Source organism: Emys orbicularis, chromosome 2 (assembly GCF_028017835.1).
Source record: "Emys orbicularis isolate rEmyOrb1 chromosome 2, rEmyOrb1.hap1, whole genome shotgun sequence".
Taxonomy (NCBI): Eukaryota; Metazoa; Chordata; order Testudines; family Emydidae; genus Emys; species Emys orbicularis.
The window spans coordinates 4,291,144-4,312,092 of NC_088684.1; the positions used below are offsets into that span (position 1 = coordinate 4,291,144).

At 45.6% G+C, this 20,949-nt stretch overlaps 1 protein-coding gene across 1 annotated transcript; it reads left to right on the top strand.

The window, feature by feature from the left end:
• The first annotated feature begins 653 nt into the window (after positions 1–653).
• On the top strand, positions 654–19,702 carry MROH6 (maestro heat like repeat family member 6). Its single transcript, XM_065400200.1, has 13 exons — positions 654–863; positions 1,865–2,014; positions 2,612–2,766; positions 3,575–3,725; positions 6,929–7,116; positions 12,403–12,540; positions 12,860–12,974; positions 13,699–13,842; positions 14,468–14,647; positions 16,027–16,182; positions 16,782–16,901; positions 18,037–18,139; positions 19,473–19,702. Exons 1-13 carry the CDS (start codon positions 654–656, stop codon positions 19,700–19,702), a joined length of 2,040 nt encoding a protein of 679 aa, XP_065256272.1.
• Positions 19,703–20,949: the final 1,247 nt, after the last annotated feature.

Genomic DNA, 20,949 nt, shown 5'->3' on the forward strand with positions numbered 1-20,949 from the left:
AAATTTGCAACCCCCTCCCTTATACTGTTAAATTATTTACCTAAGAAACAAAGAACCATTAAGATGCAGTTTACAGTCAGTTATTTACACTAAAGGAAGGGATTGACCAGCATTTTCAATTTCCTGCATGAACCATTTTTAGTGTCCTTCATTTTGGGTCTTGGTCCCACATTGTGTCTCACAATTCAGCCGTGGCAAGTTGAGATGTATGGGTCTCTGCCATTTGTTCTGCAATTCCTAAGCACGAATGGAAAATAATTAATTGCTCTTCCTGATTTAATTACAGCATGACTTCAGTTGCACGGCAAGACCCTCAAAAGAAGAGCAAACAGAAGTCTGGTAGTGTCTCTGAGATAATTATTGCTGGTGAGGGCATAAGCTCCTCTCCAAAGGTTGAGAAGAACCTAACCTTGCAGCAGGAGAAATCTCAAACAGTCCAGCCGGTTGCTGCCAGGAAGGGAACACAGCCTGGTCTGAAGAGAGAACTAAACTCCTTGTGGGTTCAGGAGAAGTTTCAGGCTGTAAAAAGGCTAAAATCCTCTCTCTCTTCTCCTGAAATAGCCACTGTCCCTCCCTCAGGGAGAGATCTCTCAGCTGTGCTTGAAGAAATCCAGGTTATCAAGGGGACGTTGCAGGTACTTTCAGACTCATCAATGGAAATTAAAGCCAAGCTCTCCAAAGTTCACAGTGAAATCTCACAGATCAACATGTTGATGGAGAAAAATGAATCAGGAATCAGCCAAGTTGGAGACCAAGTAAAGATTCAAGTCACTAAACTGGAGGCCAGCTCTCCAGATATGAAGACGCAGCTCTGTCTTGCAGACAAACAGGACCTCACCCTACAGCAGGAGCAGCAGAGGTCTGTAACGCAGGAGTCCGGTGCAGCTGCAGGAGAAGTGGTGGAGCAACACGGTGTCCAGAATCAATGGGACCTCACTCTTTGGCAAGGGAAGACGAAACCTGAAACAGCAGGGCCCCTGATAACAGGAGACTGGACAAGCTTGCAAACTCAACAGAACTCCTCCCCACTACCGCAGGAGGAAGGCAATGGTCACGTATGAATGTTCTCCATTTATTACAGCTTCCTTCCCACTTACACCATCTGGGCCATACCACAAGCTAATACCAAGCAACCAGGTCTCTCTGTCTATTTATGCCACCCAATCCAGGTCTCTGCATATTTAACCTACAGAATCTGGGCTTCGTTGTACACTTATCCTACACAATCTGGCTCTCTCCACATATTTTTTCTACCTGATCTGGGCTTCTCTGAACCACCACCCCACCCAGACCGGGCCTCTGGGCAGACTTATCCCACTTGACCTATGCCATATGAAACAAGCTAGCAAAGGCTTAGGCCAATGCTTTCAAATGTTGACGCCTAACGCTAGGCCCGTAAATCCATATGTAGACACCTACTTAAAAGGCCATAAGCTCAGACATGCTGAAAACCCAACAGTCCTCACTGAACTCAATAGAGGCTGGGTTCTGTGCATCTCTGAAAACCAAACCAATTAGGTGTTTAAATATGATCTGACATGCCTAACTTTATTATTACTAGTATGTGTATTACTGTAGCACCTAGGAGCCCTAGTCATGGACCCCACTGTGCTAGGCGCAGTATAAACAGAGAATAAAGACAATCCCTGCCATCAAAGAGCTCCTACCATCTAAGGAATCCACGTTTGAAAATTTTGTCCTGAGGAAACCTTGCAATCTGCTGGGTGATTCAAGTGACTTAACCTCTAAGGAGCCCTAGTAAGGGACTGGTCTTTGGCCAGATTCCTCTTGCTTTTAGTCTCCCCAGTACGCGTGGCATCTAGAACTGTGCCATCAACTAAAGGCTTTATCCTGTTTATTTCAGAGTGGCAAAGAGCATATTAGTCTGGTCTCACTTACCGACCTGGTGCTGACAACTGTAGCCAGTCTGAAGGACTCTGACAACGCCAATGAAGCAGCCACAACAACACTGGCTGCAATTCTGGAGGACCATAGGGCTGAGATGAAGGAGAAGGTAAGAGGGCAGGAGCTGTGAGTGGTGGAAATTCTCTCTGCTGGGGGCAGTGAATGGACCTTCTTTGTGGGTTTGTATAGTGACTTTGCCATAATGTAACAGGTGGACCAAAACTGCTCATGTTCTTAATCGTATCCACATCCGTATTATTGCAGTGTCCCTCTACTAGGCATTAAACTAATCATCTGTGTCTTCATTGCAATAGTGGGCTATGTGCTGCTGTATTAATGAGCTGCCAGTATGAACTTGTGGATCAAGTCATCTTCAGGAAAGATGCTCTCTGTCACAGTTCCTCCCAATCCAGGGCTCCTTCATACCCGTCTTGTCCTTCTTACTCTTCTCCGGGGCTTCATGCTCACTCCATGGGTTCTAATTCTGTCAAATTTGTTATTATGATCTCTGTACCTTTTTGCCCTGTGTATCACATCTGTCTGAGTTACAGTATCAGCTCCACAGAGCAGGGACCATGTCTCGCTATGTATTACATAAAGCCCCAAATACACATGCCCTATAAATAACTACAGATATGATTAACGAGAATTCAGTTCCCACCACCAAGAAGAAGTGAATCTTTGAGTGTCTTTTCTTTTGCTCCAGGTGTCAGACATTGTGGATGGCATCTATCTCCAGATAAACAACGTCCCAGAGGGCAGTGCCAGGCGGGCAGCTCTCAGGGTGGTGTGTTCACTGGCTGAGGAGTACCCAGAGGAAGTGGTCTCAAGCCTTCTGAGACACTCACTCCCATGTGACAGGTAATTGCATTAACGCATAGCCCCTTTCTAGCGCCTTTCACGTGAGGATCTCAAAGCACTCTATAAATTGCAATGACTTGAGCCTCACAATCTTTCTGTGAGGTAAGTCAGTACTGTCCTCATTTTACAGACTGGGAAATTTAAGAGAGGTAAAGTGACTTGCCTAAGGTCAGGCACTGGGAATAAGACCTAGGAATCCTGACTCTCATTCCCAGTCTGCATGGGTGATGGGTGCTTGTTTGTGCTGGTGCCAGAAATGAAGAAGGAAGGAAGCTCCTTTCATTTTATAGTTGAACTCTGGGTCAACAAGACATAAACCGTGGCTCTAGGGGCCCTTGTTGGTCTTTGGGGCCCTACACATGGCTCTGATGAACCTGGTAGGTCTGATCAGAGCTCTGTCTCAGTTTGATGGTGCAAAACTTCCACTGGGTTTTGATTTTACAGACCCAAACCCAGCCTAGTTCAGATCCAGCTCCCATCACTCCGAATGGGGAGCGATGGTTCTGTTTTTGTCTCATCCCCTGTCATCCCTGCCTTTCTTCCTGTTTCCTGATGGGACACATTCCGAGCAGATTCCCTCTGTGCTGTGGGCCTCCCCTGGGACCATGTTTAGGGGCCTGGCTTCATGTTAGGCCTCACAAGTGCAGTCAGACCCTGGAAAGCGAGTTCAGGAGAAACTTCTCCATGCAGAGGGTGATTAATGAACACAATGGAGCACAGATACCATGGTGATGGGGGCTATATAAGAACCTAAATAGAGGAGAGCGGTGAAGGTCTGATCGGTGTGCCTACATTTCTGAATTTTCAGCAACGCTGCTGAGCTGTGGAAGGGCCTGTGCAGAAACCTCGAAATCAACGCCAAAGTTATGTGGCAGCTGCTCAGAGAGCTGAAACAGAGACCCCAACTCCAGGAGGGCAGCTGCAGCTCTGGTGATGGAGCCTCCCTCACTCCACTGGCTGTGAGTAATCAAACCAACATGACTTCCCATTCCAGAGAAAGGGAGCAGCTCTGTATCCTCCTTCATGTTGACCAGCAGCATGTCAGAGTACTGAGGGATGATGCTGGTGACACACCTGGGGGGGAATAGTGTGTATGGGTTCCATATGTGCCCGATGACACTCTGAAAGTCTCCCTGTCTTTTGTACGTTACCTTCCACCATGACTTTTTACCATGACCACCCCTTCTGACAGAAGACTGGATGAGACACATTTACAGGAAAAGCAAGTTCTTAACCCACCAGAGGGGTCAATGGCAGAGCAACATGCAGCATCGTCTGTTTCCCAGGGCGAAGCACTCTGCCTCCTCACAGCCCCTTCTATGGTAGGCTAAATTTCCCGGTTGAACACGTGTCTAGGTGGGCTTAATGATAATCCTTCTTACTGGCAGGGCCCTACTGCAGTGATTCCATTTTGCCTTTGCAATTGGGACACAGTTTAACAAGCCTGTTTATTGTAACTGTAAGTAGGGTAACAAAGCTTTTTCTTTGCCAAGATCATGAAGTAACATGTAGTAACTTGGGAAATGTGGTCTAAATGAAACTACTATAAGGTGGATGCACAACTGGTTGAAAGACTGTACCCACAAAGTAGTTACACCAAGCAGGGAGGATGTATCTAGTGGGGTCCATCGGGGTCAGTCTTTGGGCCGGTACTAGTCAATATTTTTATTAATGACTTGGATAATGGAGTGAAGAGTATGCTTATTATATTTGCAGATGATGCCAAGTTGGGAGGGGTTGCAAGCACTTTGGAGGACAGGATTAGAATTCAAAATGATATTGACAAATTGGTCTGAAATCAACAAGATGAAATTTAATAAAGACAAAAGCAAAAAGTAGTACACTTAGGAAGGGAAAATCAAATGCACAACTACAAAATGGGAAATAATCATTTAGGTGGTAATACTGCTGAAAAGGATCTGGGGATTATAGTGGATCACAAATTGAATGAGTCAACAGTGTGATGCGGTTGAGAAAAAGGCTAATGTTCTGGGGTGTTGTGATCCTAAGCACCCTGTATTCACACCCTACAAACTATGGTAATAATCTTTGTACAAAATATGGCTGGTGAGGTATCATTTGAAAACTAATAAGTCATTGATCATTAATATTCTTGCGTGATGTATGCACATGGTGTGTATTAAGAGTTATGAATGTATGTTGGAATTATTACTAATGTGTGTTTAAACCAGGCACGTCAGGGGGAGTTGGTAAAGAGGTCTGCCTTAGACAAAGGAATGTGTACTTGCTTCTCTGACCAGCCCGGTCATCTGACTGAGACAATGAAGGTCATTTTTACATACCAGGTAAACAAGACTATCAAGCAAAGAAGAGGGGGAGGAGACAGTATGGCATCTATACTCAGCCAGAAAGAGAAACGTGGTTTGGGTTTTAGTTTTCAAAGAATATACATTGCAAAGGTTTACTGGTCTATAAAGACAGGGGCTGAACCTAAAATGATAAGTAATTGAATCAACTGATGTTCTACAATATTACTGTATTATAATATAGGGTGAGGTATTTTCTGGAACTTAATGGCACATGAGTGATTAATATCACTGTGAAATGTCTGTATTACACTGTATGAAGAAATATGGATACTCAATGATATTATGAAGTAAAGTCTGTGGCCAAACAGCGAGAAATGGGTTCCCTCCCAGAAAGGAGAGAAGGTAGCTATCTATATAAATTAAGCATAGTGGAATCAAATCAATGGAAGCCCCATTTACATCAGAGGAATGGGAAGCCCACAGGAAGGGAAAAACAGCATGAGGGTATCCTGCCTTTGCAAACAAAGTCACCGAACTTTGGAAGATATGAGCAAAGACAGAAGCCATCTTTGGCATCCATCGCTAAACAGACACAAGGGAACAGAGCTCTTGCAAGCTGAGAAAGATGGGTCTGTCAGTCCAGAGGTGGTTGAAATCTCTGAAAACTGAATAAAAGTGAGAAACCATCTTGAACAAAGCCTGCACCTTGCTAGATTAAGTTTTAGACTTTTAGATACGTGTTTTCACTTTGATTTGCTTGTAACCCTTTCTAAATTTATTCCTTTTACCTGGCATCACTTAACCTCTGTCCTCTTGTTAATAAATTTGTTTTATTTTTTTACTATAAACCAACTCAGTGCTGTGTTTACAGGGAAGGGTGTATTTACCTCTATCAAGTTAATAAGCTGTGACGTGATTTTGTGTCTTTAGAAGAACAAACTAACCTTTTCATGTCTGGACTGTCCAGGATGGGGTTGGGCATTGCAGAGCACACGGTTTTTGCCTTCCCTTTTGAGTCTTTCTTCTTGGGCAGACAGGCCATGAAGAGGAGGAGTCCTGTTTGCCTTCCTCCCCACCTTAAATAGGATTTACATAAGGTGGGAATCCTTTGTTTCCCAAACTTGACCCCCCTTCCCTTACAGTGGAAAGTTACAAGAAGTCCCAGGTAATGTTTTAGTATCAGGTGACAAGACCACCTGACTGTGTAGGATCACAGCATCCATGAGTCAACGGCAGTATGGAGAGTCCCCAGGAAGGCCAAGCCTTTCACAGTCTATTGTCCTCGCTGATGGGCCATCCGCCCTGTCTGGCTTTTCCATTGTTGTACCTGAAGTGTTAGCAGTGGGCGTCACCCAAAGTACCATAGTTGAAATACAGATACATAGTCAATATTCCTAACTTCAGATACAGAAATGATACAGGCATACAAATTGGATAATCGCGTTCAGTAAATCATAACCTTTCCAATGATATCTCACATGAGCCATCTTGCATAAAGTATATTTCAGTTGTGTCATACTCATATCATAAGCGTATTTTCATAAAGAATATGGAAGAACATGTCACACGGGGATGAACGGTTCTCCATGTCCACGGAAGGTAGGACAAGAAGTAATGGGCTTAATCTGCAGCAAGGTGAGCTATTAGCTTTCTAACTCTAAGCTCTGGAATAGGGTTCCCAGGGAGGCTGTGGAACCCCCATCACTGGAGGTTTTTAAGAGCAGGTTGGACAAGCACCTATCAGAGGTGAGCTAGGTTTACTTGGTCCTGCCTCAGCAAGGGGGACTGGACTTGATGGCCTCTCCAGTTCCTTCCAGCCCAAAATTTCTATGATTCTATGTAGGGGAGACAGAGGATTTTAGAGTTAGATTTGTTTCTTTTACCTTCTTCAGGCAACCAGAGCCCTGTCTGAGATGCTTACTATCTATGTATGCATTGGAGCAATGCGGGGCTTCTACCCCCAGCTATTCCTAGCCCTGCTGACTCAAGTTCACTACCTGGTGAACCTGCCGGGCTACAGTGAGGTCACCAGAAGGGAGTGCGGCCAGCAGAACAGGCTCACGACAGCCAACCATGTGAGGTAATTATGGAAAAAAGCATATGCTAATGAGGCAAGTAACCACATGGGTGGTTCCTTGTGGCAGGGCTTGGGCAGAACCTACTGAAGGCTCGCATGTGAACACAAATCACTCTCTGGAGGAGGGGGGTCCTGTTGAAGGGGCTCTGGCTTAACTCAGATGGACACAAACCTAGTAAAAGTCTCTATCTGCTTTCCTTCCATGTGGCCTTACAAGCAATAAACTCCAGAATTTAACAAACCATGCAGGGTAGCTCCTATGCTTCCTCCAAGCGTCCTTTCTTGGCTTCTGATCAATAACAAACCCGTTTTTAAAGATGATGCGCTTAAACAGCCTCAGCTGCACCTGAATGGCTCCCAGCTTGTCGGGCTTCCCTGAGCTGCCTCTGAACCCTGGCTGGGACTAACCCCCCAAGCCCCATGTCACTCTCTGGCTCAGCAGGGCCTCATCTGATGGACACCACTGGGATGGCTATGGCAGGGCTTTTGGATCCCCTACAGGGTGGCACCAATAGACCCATAAGCCTGATGTGAGGTTGAGTCATCCCTGAACCAGAGCCCGACTAAGCCCCATGCGGTGATGAGTCATTCCCATGCGAGGCTCCAGCCAATCCACAAGCCAGGAGCTGGGCTGATGAGTCTCAGGGCAGGTATATAAGCCTCACGGGAGAGACGGCACCTCAGTCTGCTCAACGTCACTTCACTGCTTGGAACTCTCCCCTGCCTGCTAGTTGTGACAGACTCCTCAGGCCTTAGCCTGCTCCAGCCCTGTGCCAATTCTGGAATGCTTTACCTAGGGAGGTGGTGGAATCTCCTTCCTTGGAGGTTTTTAAGGCCCGGCTTGACAAAGCCCTGGCTGGGATGATTTAGTTGGGAATTGGTCCTGCTTTGAGCAGGGGGTTGGACTAGATGACCTCCTGAAGTCCCTTCCAACCCTGATATTCTATGATTCTATGATTCTATGAATTCCAGGCTTGTTCCCACTTCTGCTCCAGCCCTGTCCTTGCTGTGGCCTAGCTCCCAGTCCTACGCTTGCCTTGTTCGGACTGTGCTCTTGACTCTTGATTTCAGCTCTGGCTCCAGCTCCTGGCCCAACTGCCACCATGCTGATCACTAGACCCAACTGCCACTACTCCAACCACTAGGTCTGACCATCCAGGTCTCAGTTTCTGACACCCTATAGGGGTTATATCACTGTACACTGTTCCTCTCCACACACCAGGCGGGGCCCAGTTACGAAGGGAGTGGCTGTGTTTCTACCCTCATAACAACGCACAACACTATAGGAAAATAAAGAGGCAGTGTTGCCTTGTACATCAAAGATGTATACCCTTGTATACCCTTGTACTGAGGATGAGCTAGAAGTGGGAGGCAGACCTGTTGAAAGTCTCTAAGTAAGGATAAAGGGGGTAAAAACAAGGGTAATGTCCATTATTGACCACCTCACCAGGAAGAAGAGACAGATGAGGCTTTTTTTAAACAACTAACAAAATCATCCAAAGCCAGGACTTCAACTACCCAGACATCTATGGGGAAAATAACACAGCAGGGCACAAATTATCCAACAAGTTCTTGGAATGCATTGGAGATAACTTTTTTGTACAGAAGGTGGATAAAGCTACTAGGGGAGAGGCTGTTCTAGGTTTGATTTGGACAAATAGAGAGGAACTGGTTGAGAATCTGAAGGTGGAAGGCAGCTTGGGTGAAAGTGATCATGTCAGAGTTCATGATTCTAAGGACTGGTTGGAGGAAAAACAGTAGAATAAAGACAATGGACTTCAAGAAGGTAGACTTTAGCAAACCCAGAGAACTGGCAGGTAAGATCCTGTGGGAAGCATGTCTAAGGGCTTGTCTTCACTACGGGGGTAAGTCGACCTAAGTTACGCTACTCCAGCTGTGTGAATAACGTAGCTGAAGTCGATGTAACTTAGGTCGACTTGCCCCGGTGTCTTCACTGCACTGAGTCGACGGGAGATGCTTTCCAGTCGACTTCCCTTACTCTTCTTGGAGAGCTGGAGTACCGGGGTCGACAGGAGAGTGCTCTGCCATTGATTTAGCGGGTCTTCACTAGAGCCGCTAAATTGATCCCTGCTGCATTGATTGCAGCAGTGCCAATCTCCCCATAGTGGAGACCAGCCCTAAGGGGAAAAAGGAGTTCAGGAGAGTTGGCAGTTTTTTAAAGAAACATTAGTAAGGGCACAAGAGAGAACTCTCCCAATGGACAGGAAAAATATGTAAGTATGGTAAGAGACAACCCTGGCTTACCCAGGAAATCTTCAGTGACCTCAAAAAAGAGTCATACAAAAAGTGGAAACTAAGTCGAAGTACAAAGGATGAATGTAAAAAACAAACACAAGCATGTAGGGACAAAATTAGAAAGGCCAAGGCACAAAATGAGATTAAACTAGCTAGGGAGATAAAGGGTAACAAGAAAACATTTTACAAATAAGTTAGAAGCAAGAGGAAGACCGGGACAGACAACAACAGAAAACGAAGCAATGGTCAGAGCATTAAATGCCTTTTTTGCTTCAGTTTTCACCAAAAACTGCAGAGATCGGATTACTAACATAGTGAACATAAGTGTAAATGGGGTAGGATCTGTGGCTAAAATAGGGAAAGAACAAGTTAAGAATTACTTAGACAAGTTAGATGTCTTCAAATTGGCAGGGCCTAATGAAATACATCCTAGACTACTTCAGGAACTGACTGAGAGATCACTGAGCAATTAGCGATTGTTTTTGAGAAACTATGGAGGATGGGAGAGATCTCAGAGGACTGGAAAAGGGCAAATATAGTACTTCTCTATAAAAAGGGGAATAAGGACAACTCAGGGAATTATAGACCAGTCATCTTAACTTCAGTACCCAGAAAGATAATGGAGCAAATAATAAAGCAATCAGTTTGTAAGCACCTAGAAGATAATAAGGTGATAAGTAACAGTCAACATGGATTTGTCAAGGACAAATCATGTCAAACTGATCTAATATTCTTCTTTGACAAGGTAACAAGTCTTGTGTATAAGGGGAAAGCAATAGATGTGACCTATCTCGACTTTAGTAAGGCTTTTGATACTGACATGACCTTCTCATAAGCAAACTAGGGAAATATAGCCTAGACAAACTTACTATAAGGTGGGTGCACAAATGGTTGGAAAAACATACTCAGAGTAGTTATCAATGGTTCACTGTCAAACTGGAAGGGTATATTGAGTGGGGTCCCACAGGCATTTGTCCTGGGTTCAATTCTATTCAATATCTTCATAAATGATTTGGATAATGGTAGAGAGTGTACACTTTAAAGTTTGTGAACGATACCAAGCTGGGAGAGGTTGCAAGCACTTTGGAGGACAGGACACGTATTCAAAATTATTTTGACAAACTGGAGAAATAGGATGGAATTCAATAAGGACAAATGTGAAGTATTATTCTTAGGAAGAAATAATCAATCGCACAAATACAAAATGGGAAATGACTGCCTAGGAAGGAGAACTACAGAAAAGGATCTGTGGGTTGTAGCTGATCACAAACCAGATATAACTCAATAATGTAATACTCTTGCAAAAAAGCAAGCATTATGCTGGGATGTATTAGCAGGAGTGTTGTAAGCAAGACATGAGAAGTAATTCTTCCACTCAGCACTGATAAGGCCTCAGCTGGAATATTGTGTCCAGTTCTGGCCACCACACTTTGGGAAAGATATGGACACACTGCAGAAAGACCAGAAGAGAGCAACCAAAATTATTAAAGGTCTAGAAAACATGACCTATGCAGAAAGATTGGTTTGTTTAATCTGGAAAAAGAGAAGACGGGGGGGACATGATAACAGTCTTCAAGTATGTAAAGTTGTTATAAAGAGGAGAGTAATTGTTTTCCTTATCCACAGAGGACAGGAAAAGAAGTTATGGTCTTAAATTGCAGCAAGGGCAGTTTAGGTTAGACATTAGGAAAATCTTCTTAACTGTCAGGGTGGTTAAGCACTAGAACAAGTTACCTAGGGAGGTTGTGGAATCTCCATCACTGGAGGTTTTTAAGAACAGGTTAGACAAACACCTGTGAGGGGTGGTCTAGCAAACACTTAGTCTTGCCTAAGTGCAAGGAACTGGACTAGATGATCTACCAAGGCCCCTTCCAGCGTGTGGTGCCCAAGTCACTGAAAAGTTCCTAACTCCCTCAAAACTCTTGGAAACCACACTCAATAAAGGCGTAGCAGTCAGATGAGTCTGTTACCCAGCTATGTAAAGGGAACGTTGATAACTTAGATCAGTTATCCACTGTGGGGCTCCTTTACCATTTCCTGACCTTACCAAAGCTCCTAAATACTCCAACATCTACACATTGTAGCTAGATGGAAAGAGGCCACTAGGCCCCATTCAGGGCCAAACACCTTTCTGTCTATAGTATTTGTCCCCTGAGCACTGTAATATCCTTCTTTCTTTCAGGTAGTTCCTGAGATCTTCCCAGTGCAGATTCCCTAACTACTTATGGGAGACATTAATCTCTCTCTGCACAGAGAAATTTGTCCTGCAATCCCACACCACCCTTACTCTTCTTTCAGCTCTCATCTACACCCTCTTGTTTTATAGCCAGTTACCAGCTGTGTTATTAGCTACCTTCTGATTTCCCATCCTATCACTATATTTGATACTCAGGCCCTAGTGGAGATCAGAACCAAGTACTGGAGCAGAGAGCCCAGTGAAACCAGCTCAGAGACGATTAATAAGATAATAATCATGTCACGGAAAGTTCCCAGGGATTATAGGGAGGGACTCAGACAGAGAGGAGGCATTTAATAGCCATATGTTCCATCCACACAGCCACCCATATGAATAGAAATTAGATGGATAGGAGCTACCGTGTCACATCTAATCTACCCACTGTGGGTCAGTGCAGGATTATTCCCTGCAGTTGGTTCTGCAGGCTAATTTTAAATGTCTCAAACTAGGAAGCAATCCCACATTCCCCAGTGTGCCCCTGTGATATCTGTTTCAAACTTATTCTGTGATCTCCCTTCCCAGGGAAAGCAGTGCCTTTTCTTTGCTATACACGCCATGCCTGCAGGGTGTTGATGTCTCAGGTCTATCCTGTCAGACTGCCCATGAGGCGATGGGAGTGTCTGTGCAGTGGGGTGAAGGTGGGATTGGGGTTTCAGTTATATCCCAGGATGCTGAATGGGTCAAAATAATCCCTCGTGTAACTCTATAGAAGTTGGCCCTATGTATCTTGGTGCTTCTAAACAAGAACTGAGAGGGGTTGTTTTAATTCCATAATCCTGGTCTTTTTTTCAATGTAGCTGTGCAGTGGAAGCTCTGAAGGCCCTGCTGATCCGAGATAGAAAAGAAACTGTGTTGCCATGGATGGAGAAAGTGGGAGGCTGGGACCTTCTCTCAAGTGCTGAGGGTTACCTGGAAGGGGTCCTTCTGCTGGCTAGGTAGGCAATGAAAGCTTCAAGGGGGGGAGGGATAGCTCAGTGGCTTGAGCATTGGCCGGCTAAACCCAGGGGTGTGAGTTCAATCCTCAAGGGGGCCGTTATAGGGATCTGGGGCAAAAATCTGTCTGGGGATTGGTCCTGCTTTGAGCAGGGGATAGGACTAGATGACCTCCTGAGGTCCCTTCCAACCCTGATATTCTATGAAGTTCCTCTGGCTACCCTGGGCAGCACTGATTCATGCTTAGGCTGCCATCTGTTGCAAACTCCTTTGTTACTGTATATCCCTCCAATAATTATGAGTATATGATTTATATCACAGAACCATGGTTACACATGCAAGCCACCATCTCTCTGGGCTTCTTGCCAATACCATCCCAAATCTCCGCACTGAGGATGAAGAGAAAACTTTGACAGCCATGGCCTTCTTCGCTGGGGTAAGATGGGTTAGTTGACATGCGTGGCTAGGCTTCTAGGGAGCAGTTTAGCTCCAGACTTCAGTAGCTCAGTGTTGAATGGGGAATTTGCACCAGCAACTTGGTCATCCTTTTATCTGTTTCTTGTCACTGATTCTGGTGGGAGAGGCATGATGAGAGAGCCTATCTTCGGTTGCAGAAGCACTAGTTTTGGATGGGCTAAACCATCAGGTGATACAGGGAAAGAATGAGAGATCACCAAGGATATTACTCTCCAGGTTTCGTCACTAATTAGATGGCTTGTCTTTTCCCAGTTCTTTGGGGCTGTCTGCACAGAATGGTCCTTCATCTAAAGCCGTGAGATCTAGAGATACTCACTCTCCTGGACTTTTATTTTTAATTTACAGACCAATCCCACTTCTGAGTCCCTTGCCTGGGGACAGCTGTGAGAAAAGCCTATTCACACCTCATGAAATGTGGGTGAGGAGTGAACTGCATTCACACAGGAGTGGGCTGTGAGCTGTAATACTTTGGTCTAGTGTTTTAGTGTGTGAGTGCTGGTGGTTTGTGATATACATGTCAAATTAGATGATCTGGTGGTCCCTTCTGGCCTTAAACTCTATGACTCTAGGACATTTTATAGCAGAATGCAGGGAATTTTGCCTCTGATATCCATCCAAAGAACACACCTGGAGAGAGAATTCTCTGTTTTCCGCTTGTAATGGACTCACTGTTTTGATTTTAGCTTCTCCGTAGCAAATCTGTGACCAAGCTATTGCCAAAACGAACTATTCTGGGTAGGCTGGAAGAGTGGCGGATAGATCCGAGACCCACTGTCCGCTGGCTAAGTCTGCACGGGCTTGGAAACATGGCACTTCACCGGCAGAAGGTAATAGCAATAAGAGGGACTTCCGTGGGAGCTGCAGATACTCAGCTCCTCTGAATACCAGGCCTTACATGTCTGCAACTAGGCCCCCAAAATTAGAGGCTACTTTTGAAAGCATGTGTGTAAGTGACTTGCCCAAGCAAGTCAGTTGTGCAGCTAAGACTAGAATCCAGGAGTCCTGACTTGTTCCAGGCCCATTTCTAGACCATGCTGCGTTAGGTATAGCAGTGACAACTGTCGCTGAATGGTGAATTATCATTATTTTCAGTTATAAAACCAACTCCAGTAATACCAAAACAAGCCTGTAGTGAGCACAACAGAACTGTGTAGCTGGTGTTGAGGGCACTGACACAAATCCTAGGTCTGTGGAAGTAGAACCAGAACTGCTGGATGGTTCATGGCTGAGTGAGTGACATCTGGGAGTGCTTCACCAGGGGTCAATAATGTTCCAGGAAGGTGACAAAGAGCTGTCAATACCCTGCATCCAGCTAAAAGAAAGCGAGTCTCTGAATCCTGGGAGGGACCATGCTCTGAGCACCCTCTATCTTCAGTCTGTTGGTTACATTGTGCAGTGACTGGAGAGCATGAGTCAGTATTCCATCTCTTCTGATGAGCTTCTTTTCCGCAGGTGAAACAGCTCCAGGCTCTCCTTCCCGCCATCCTGGTGGGTTTGAACGAGACACACGAGAGGCTTGTTAGGGAGGCCATCACCGCTCTGGGAAGTATTCTCAGACACCACAGGGACAGGGTGAACATCAGCTCCATCTGTGTTCGGATTGTGAAGACGCTTCGGCCCTTCCTGGATGACGTAAGGCAACAGGAAGAGGGAGGTTCCTATGTGCATGGAGGAGGAGCTGGTTACTGCTGCCAGGGAAAAGCAGTAACCTTTGTGAGAACCTCCTTTTTTAATCCCTTCGATTCTTGGTTCCTCCTGCTTTCCCCGATCCTGAGCTAAGTTTTCATTCAGTGGATCCTGCTGGGCCTTTATTAAGCAGCAGTACAGATCCACTTATAGCCATGCTTATTAGGGTCAGCTTTGGGATGCTCTGTCAGAAGTAAAGTTCATGTCCTATCGCAGTCAAGCTCAATAGGGCAATATCTAGTCTGTTACCCATCTGCAAAATGGGGTTACTGATATTTCCTGACCTCCCAGGCTACTGTGAGGTCATATTCTATATTGCTTGTGAGGTGCTCAAAAACTAGTGACGAACACCATAGAAAAGCCTGTAAATAAGTGATCCGTAGGGAAGATTCTGATGTCCTCTACTAGTCAGAGGTATACTCTCTGCTATAGCCATGATCTGCAGCTCACAATACTACAGAATCGACATTGGCCTTCCTCATTACAGGAGGAAATGAATGCTCGGGGTACAGCAAACCCAGACATTTGAAACTCAACCAGTCTATAGACTGCATTCTCCATCAGGCATATGGCTCCCCATACAGGGTCTCCCATGAGAATGGGGACTTCTGTCGATGGTTGATTGGGTGACTGAGAGTGAATATCTCTATTGATTCTGATCTAGAAGGGCAGCTTGATTTCCCCCTAGCAATCTTTGGTGAGCGAATGGACCCTGAGACCAGAAAGATAATATGGCAACACTATCTGGAGGTTCAAATTTTATCTGATACTCAGGCAGTATGCTGCCGAATATGGAAGATGTAATCCGCTGGAAGATGCAGGATTGTGGTGTTCTATGTGTTATGCAGCAGGATGTGCTGCTGATTTAACAACACCCTCCCCACAATGAATTGTCAACTAAGTTTGGCCCCAGGACCTTCTGTGCCACAGCACAAGTCTCTACCACTTGAGCAAATGGAGTAATTTAACTAGCTGGTAGCAGTAGTGGGTTGTTATCCTCTAGTGGCCCAACCACTAGAGAAAGACATGGCACAGACTCTGCCATTATGTTACAATGACATGGTGTTAGCAGGGTGTGCACCTCTTGTATAGAGATGCCTGAAACTTAGAGCAGAGAACTTCCAACACCTACATATGAAACTGTAGTGGGAAGGAACTGCCATTTCCTCAATCCACCTCATTGGATAAAGAGCCATTCTTTTTCCATAGGCAGGCTAGCCACAGTTATAAAGCCGCAGTCTGAGTCTGTAGTTTCCATTACACAGATGCTGCTCTGTGCTGAAACAGCTTTCAGTGAGAGCTCCCTCTTTGTGTATTACTCACAGCCCAGAGACAAGGTGCGCTCTTCTGCCATTGGCCTGTTTGGGAACCTCTTAAGTGGTTTGAACCTAAAGTCTAAATCCATCATGCAGGAGCAAGTCCTCAGCAGCTTGGTGCCGTTGCTCCTCCATCTGCACGACCAGGACTGGGAGGTGGTTGAGGTAAGACTTAGCGTCATTTCTCCAGCCCTAAGGAATGACAATTGTCAGGCTCTTCTGCCAGATTCCTCTCTAGATCCATTTCCCAAGGCACAATCTTTTCTGCTTTTTACCCTAATGTGTTTCCTATACACATGTACCCAAAGGTCAAAACATTGCTCCTCACGGACACTTCCCGTACCCTTTTAGCCCATGCAAAGAATCAATGCCAGATGCCATTAACGGGAAGGCAGGGACATTAAGCCCACATTGCTAGGTGGCATCTACAAATGCACCTCTCAAAACTTGCATGCTCATCTGTCTGCAAGTGCAAAACTCTATAAATCAGGTAATTGCAGCCTAAGCACCTCATTTGCATGAATGCATCTGCAAACATCTGCCCACCAAAAATGTGGGAGGAGACCGTAGGACCCCAGGGCCCTGGCTCTGTCTCTCTCTGTGGGATAGGAACACAGAGACTACAAGGGCCAAGGAGAAGGCCATTAACCCTTTCCTTCCCTCTCCTACTTAGTGTAAGTTTTCTTTGTTGGCTTTCAGTGGCTATTGGACAGGATCAACAGCATCTGTCCTTCTGACCTCCCTCTCTCCCCTTTGCCATGCAGAGCTGTGAGTGGACTTTAGCACGATGTAATGACTTCATGGGATGGAAATTGCTGGAGGAGATATTCACCATGGCCCATTATGACAATCAGCAGGCCTTGTGCAAAGTCTGCAAGCACCTGGTAAGGGAACAGTGGGCTTCTCTTTGGAATGGGATGATTTGGTGGTGGTGGGGACACTAGTTATCTAATAAATGGCACCATATTTAAAATGACTTGCATCTCCCCCAAGATCTCGCTTTGCAGGCTTAGTGACCCTCCTGTCCACACCCGGCTGCTGCTGTTTTAGATCACATTGGTGAACTGGAAAGCTTTAAAATCCTTGGTGTTTGTGTAAAAGCGATACCTTGAGCAATGCACATAGGCACAGGCAGTGGGAAGGGCACTTGGGGACAATGCAGTGGGAATAGGTAGGTGGCATCAGTGCTGGGGACGAGGCCATGGAGCACTCAGAGGATGGTAGTGATGCTTTTTCCTGTTCAAAAGCTCATTGGCAGGAATTGTCTGCAGCAGAATCACAGACATTAGCAACAGAAAGGCAGTATTAGGTGACCCAGCCCCTTCTCCTGACAATGGAGGAATGTCTGTGCTCCATCCAGTCTAGTTTTAAATATTTCAGGTGATGGGTCTTCCACTGCTGCCTTTGGGGGAGTCGTCTACTACCAACTGGCTCCCATCTTCACTGAGGTCCCATAGGACCTCTTTTCCCTCCCCCTAATGCTGTTCTCTGGTGACTCCAGCACCATTCCAAGGGCTTGTCTATACTTGAAACACTACAGTGGCACAGCCATGCTGCTGTAGTACTTTCATGTAGACACTACCTATGCTGACGGGAGGGGTTCTCCTGTTGGAATAAGTAATCCACCTCCCTGAGAGGCAGTAGCTAGGTGGGAAGAATTCTTCCATCAACCTAGCATTGTCCACACCGGGGATTAGGTTGGTTTACCTATGTCGTTCATGGGTGTGGATATTTCAGATTCTTGAGCAACGTGGCTGGGTCGACCCAACTTTTTAGCGCAGACCAGGCCTGAGAGGAGCTTGCTCAGAAGGTGAAAGCTCTGGATTTGAAAGAATTAGCTGCTGGCACCAAAGTTTGACCAGTCTGTTAGCCCACTAGGATCCAGCCTGTGTCTCCTCTTATACCTGTCTCCACTTATACCCTCCTCCCCTTGTTGACCTAGATACAGTATTTCCCTTTCTTCTACTCCCCAGCCAAGCTTTCTCTAATATTCAGAGAGGTCTCCTCATTCCTCCCTAGGTTCAGCGATACTCAGGGAGAGTCCATGAATTCCTGTCCCAGAGCCAGCACTATCTGAAGAGCGGCCAGGCTCCGGTGAGGAGGGTAGCCAGTATGTTCACAGGTAAACCAAACCAAACCACACACTTGACCTTTGTAAGCAACTTCTATCAAACCCTTTTTCTGAGCTTCCCTTCCTCTCTCTTGGGGTTTATACAGAACTATAGGAAGCAAGTTACAGCCCTTTCATGCCCCATGCTCTCATCAGAATTTCTCTAACCCCCCCACTATGCTATTCCTGGAATGACTGCTATAGAACAATGCAAATAATAGAGCTGAGTTAATAATTCACAGCTAATTGTTTATTAGGCACATTTTGCTTTTTTGATCTTTGACCACATTGTGAAATTCTCCAGTGTATTTATGATTCAAAAGGATTTGGAAATAGCTTTAACAGACGAATTCTTGGGCAGCTGATTGTGCAAACTGCAAGTGTTACAATTGAATGTATATACTTGTTCAGCTGTAACTCACCAAACTAATGTAACTGTAACTTTGGGCTTGTCTACACTTACAATGCTACAGGAGTGAAGCTACCTCGCTGTAGCGCTTCAGTGTAGACACTGCCTGTGCTGATGGGAGGGATTTCCCATGGGCGTAGTTAACCCAGCTGCCCGGGAGGCGGTAGGTCAACGGAAGAATTCAAGAAGAAGTTATAATCAAGCATACAATTGGAAAATAGTTTGTGGCCAATATTTGAGATACAATTTGCTTTCTGCTAGTATTTGCCCTAGCTTGAGTGATCACAAATCCTCTGACATTCACCAATGCAACTGAAAGAAAATTAATTTTTGCATTTGACCAAATATTTGCCAGGGTGTCCCATTTGCCCACTTTTAGTAGCTATCCCCTCCTTTGCAAAATAGCCCTTCAGGCATGCTCCAGATTTGGACCTCCTAGGAGCTTGTGAACTCCTCTGATGACTTGATAAGATGTTGTGAAAACACCTCAATTTGGGGATAGGCCTAAGCAGTAGAAGCTCCCACTGGAGGTTGGGAGAAGTGAGAGGCTAATTATTTTAACCATCTCTCTAGGGTTCATTGTCTATCACATGGATGCTAGCTGCATGAGCGTAGGAGATATGTCCTCCCTGCTCAGTGGTAAGTGAGGATCCTGCCCTTTGAACCAAGCAAATTAATATACCTGGGTGTGTGCATCTAACTGGTCATGTGTCTGTGCATGACTGTTTCAGGGTATGTGTTTAACCCGAGTGTGTGCCTGTCTGTTTCTGGATGTTTGGGTAACAAATTTGCACATTTAAGGTATTCCTCTAGGCACAGCTGTTTCTGATCACATGGGTAGCATATTTGTGTATCTAAGTTCATGGTCTCTGACTGCGTATTTGCGTATCTCTGTGGGTGATCACGGGTCAGTGCCTGACCTGCTCCTTGTTTCAGCTCTCAGTGATTCGCTGCGTGACCCTGAGCCCTCAGTCTGCAGTGTTGCTTCTGTCTCTATCCAGCAAGTGAAGCAAGTCTCTGAGAATCGGGCTGTGACAAGTGTCCTGATCTCACTGAGGAGGCTATTCTGCTGCGTGACCAGCCAGAACAGAGAGAAACCTTTGTATGAGGACAGCCCCTTTAAAAGAAAGAGATGGCTGGAACTCCAAGATTCAAAGATTGCGTGAGAATTAATTAAAAAAGAGTAAGAATAAAACAAGAGACTCCTTACTGGAGGCTTCCATGCCTCTGGGCCTGCATTGGAAAGCACACAAAGAGGAAAAAAATCCCACGCTCTCTGTAGAAGAACTCGTTCCTGGCTCCAGCATTAGAAAAAACTGGCAGAGCTCCTGAGAGGTGAACACAGATCTTACCTCCAGGCAGAAAATTGGACTTATAGCTTCTCTCTCAACAAAGAAAAATAAATTTTGATGCAGTGTGTCATTAACCTGTGGAATTCTCTGCCCCGGTAGGTCAGTGAGAAATACTATGGGGAGAGGGTGGGAAGGAGACTGTGCCAATATGCTCTTCAACCAGGGGGTGCTTTAGCTGGAGTTCAGATGTTACTGCATATACAAGCTCTTGGTTTTGCTCAGATTGGAATCATCTTTGTTTAAAGGAGCACTGTGAAATGGAGTGAGGCCGTGTACAGCATAAACAAGGAAGTAGCTTGGTTCAGTTTTAAAAAGGATCTTGTTGGGCCTAGACTAATAGGAAGGCTTAGTCCAGCTCTGGGCTGTTTGGGTCCCATTTGCTTCACAAGCTCAAGGAGAGAGGTTTTGGCTACAGAGGCATTCCCATAAGCATTCCCACTTGCAGACATACTCTTTAAAGAAAGATTCCCTGGAGGCTTTTTCCCCTTAGCAGACCACTGTAGTCTATTAATTTCTGGATTAATATATTGATTATTGATAGATTGGTTTTTATATTAGATCACAGTCACCTGGGTTAAAAATTCAGCTTCCTACACAACTTGTTATGGACTGGGATGTAGGCGGCCTCGCCTAGTAGTCAGAGCAGCAGTCAGGTCTAGTGGGTGGAGCAGCATCCCAGCTGTGGAACAAAGCCAAGGGTCAGCACCAGAGTCAACTGCCAGTTACCAGAGCCAGGGGTCAAGCCAGAGTCAGAACCAGAAATTGAAACTGTGGGTCAGAGCCGAGATCAGATACCAAATGCCAAAGACAAGGGTCAAACCACAGTCAGAAGTTGGAGGCCGGGGCCGGAGTCAGGACTGGTCACTGAGGATTGGAAGTGAGGTGTAAGGGCAGGAGGATAGACAAAGATGAGGCATAAAGCAGGAGGATGGTGGGAACAGGAGTGAAGGCAGGGGTGAGGCAGGAGGCAAGCAGGAATCATGAACAGAGTTGGGTGCAGAATACAGGCACAAACAGGGTCCAATGCAGCCACAGCAGAAAACCACCTTGTTGCTCAGACA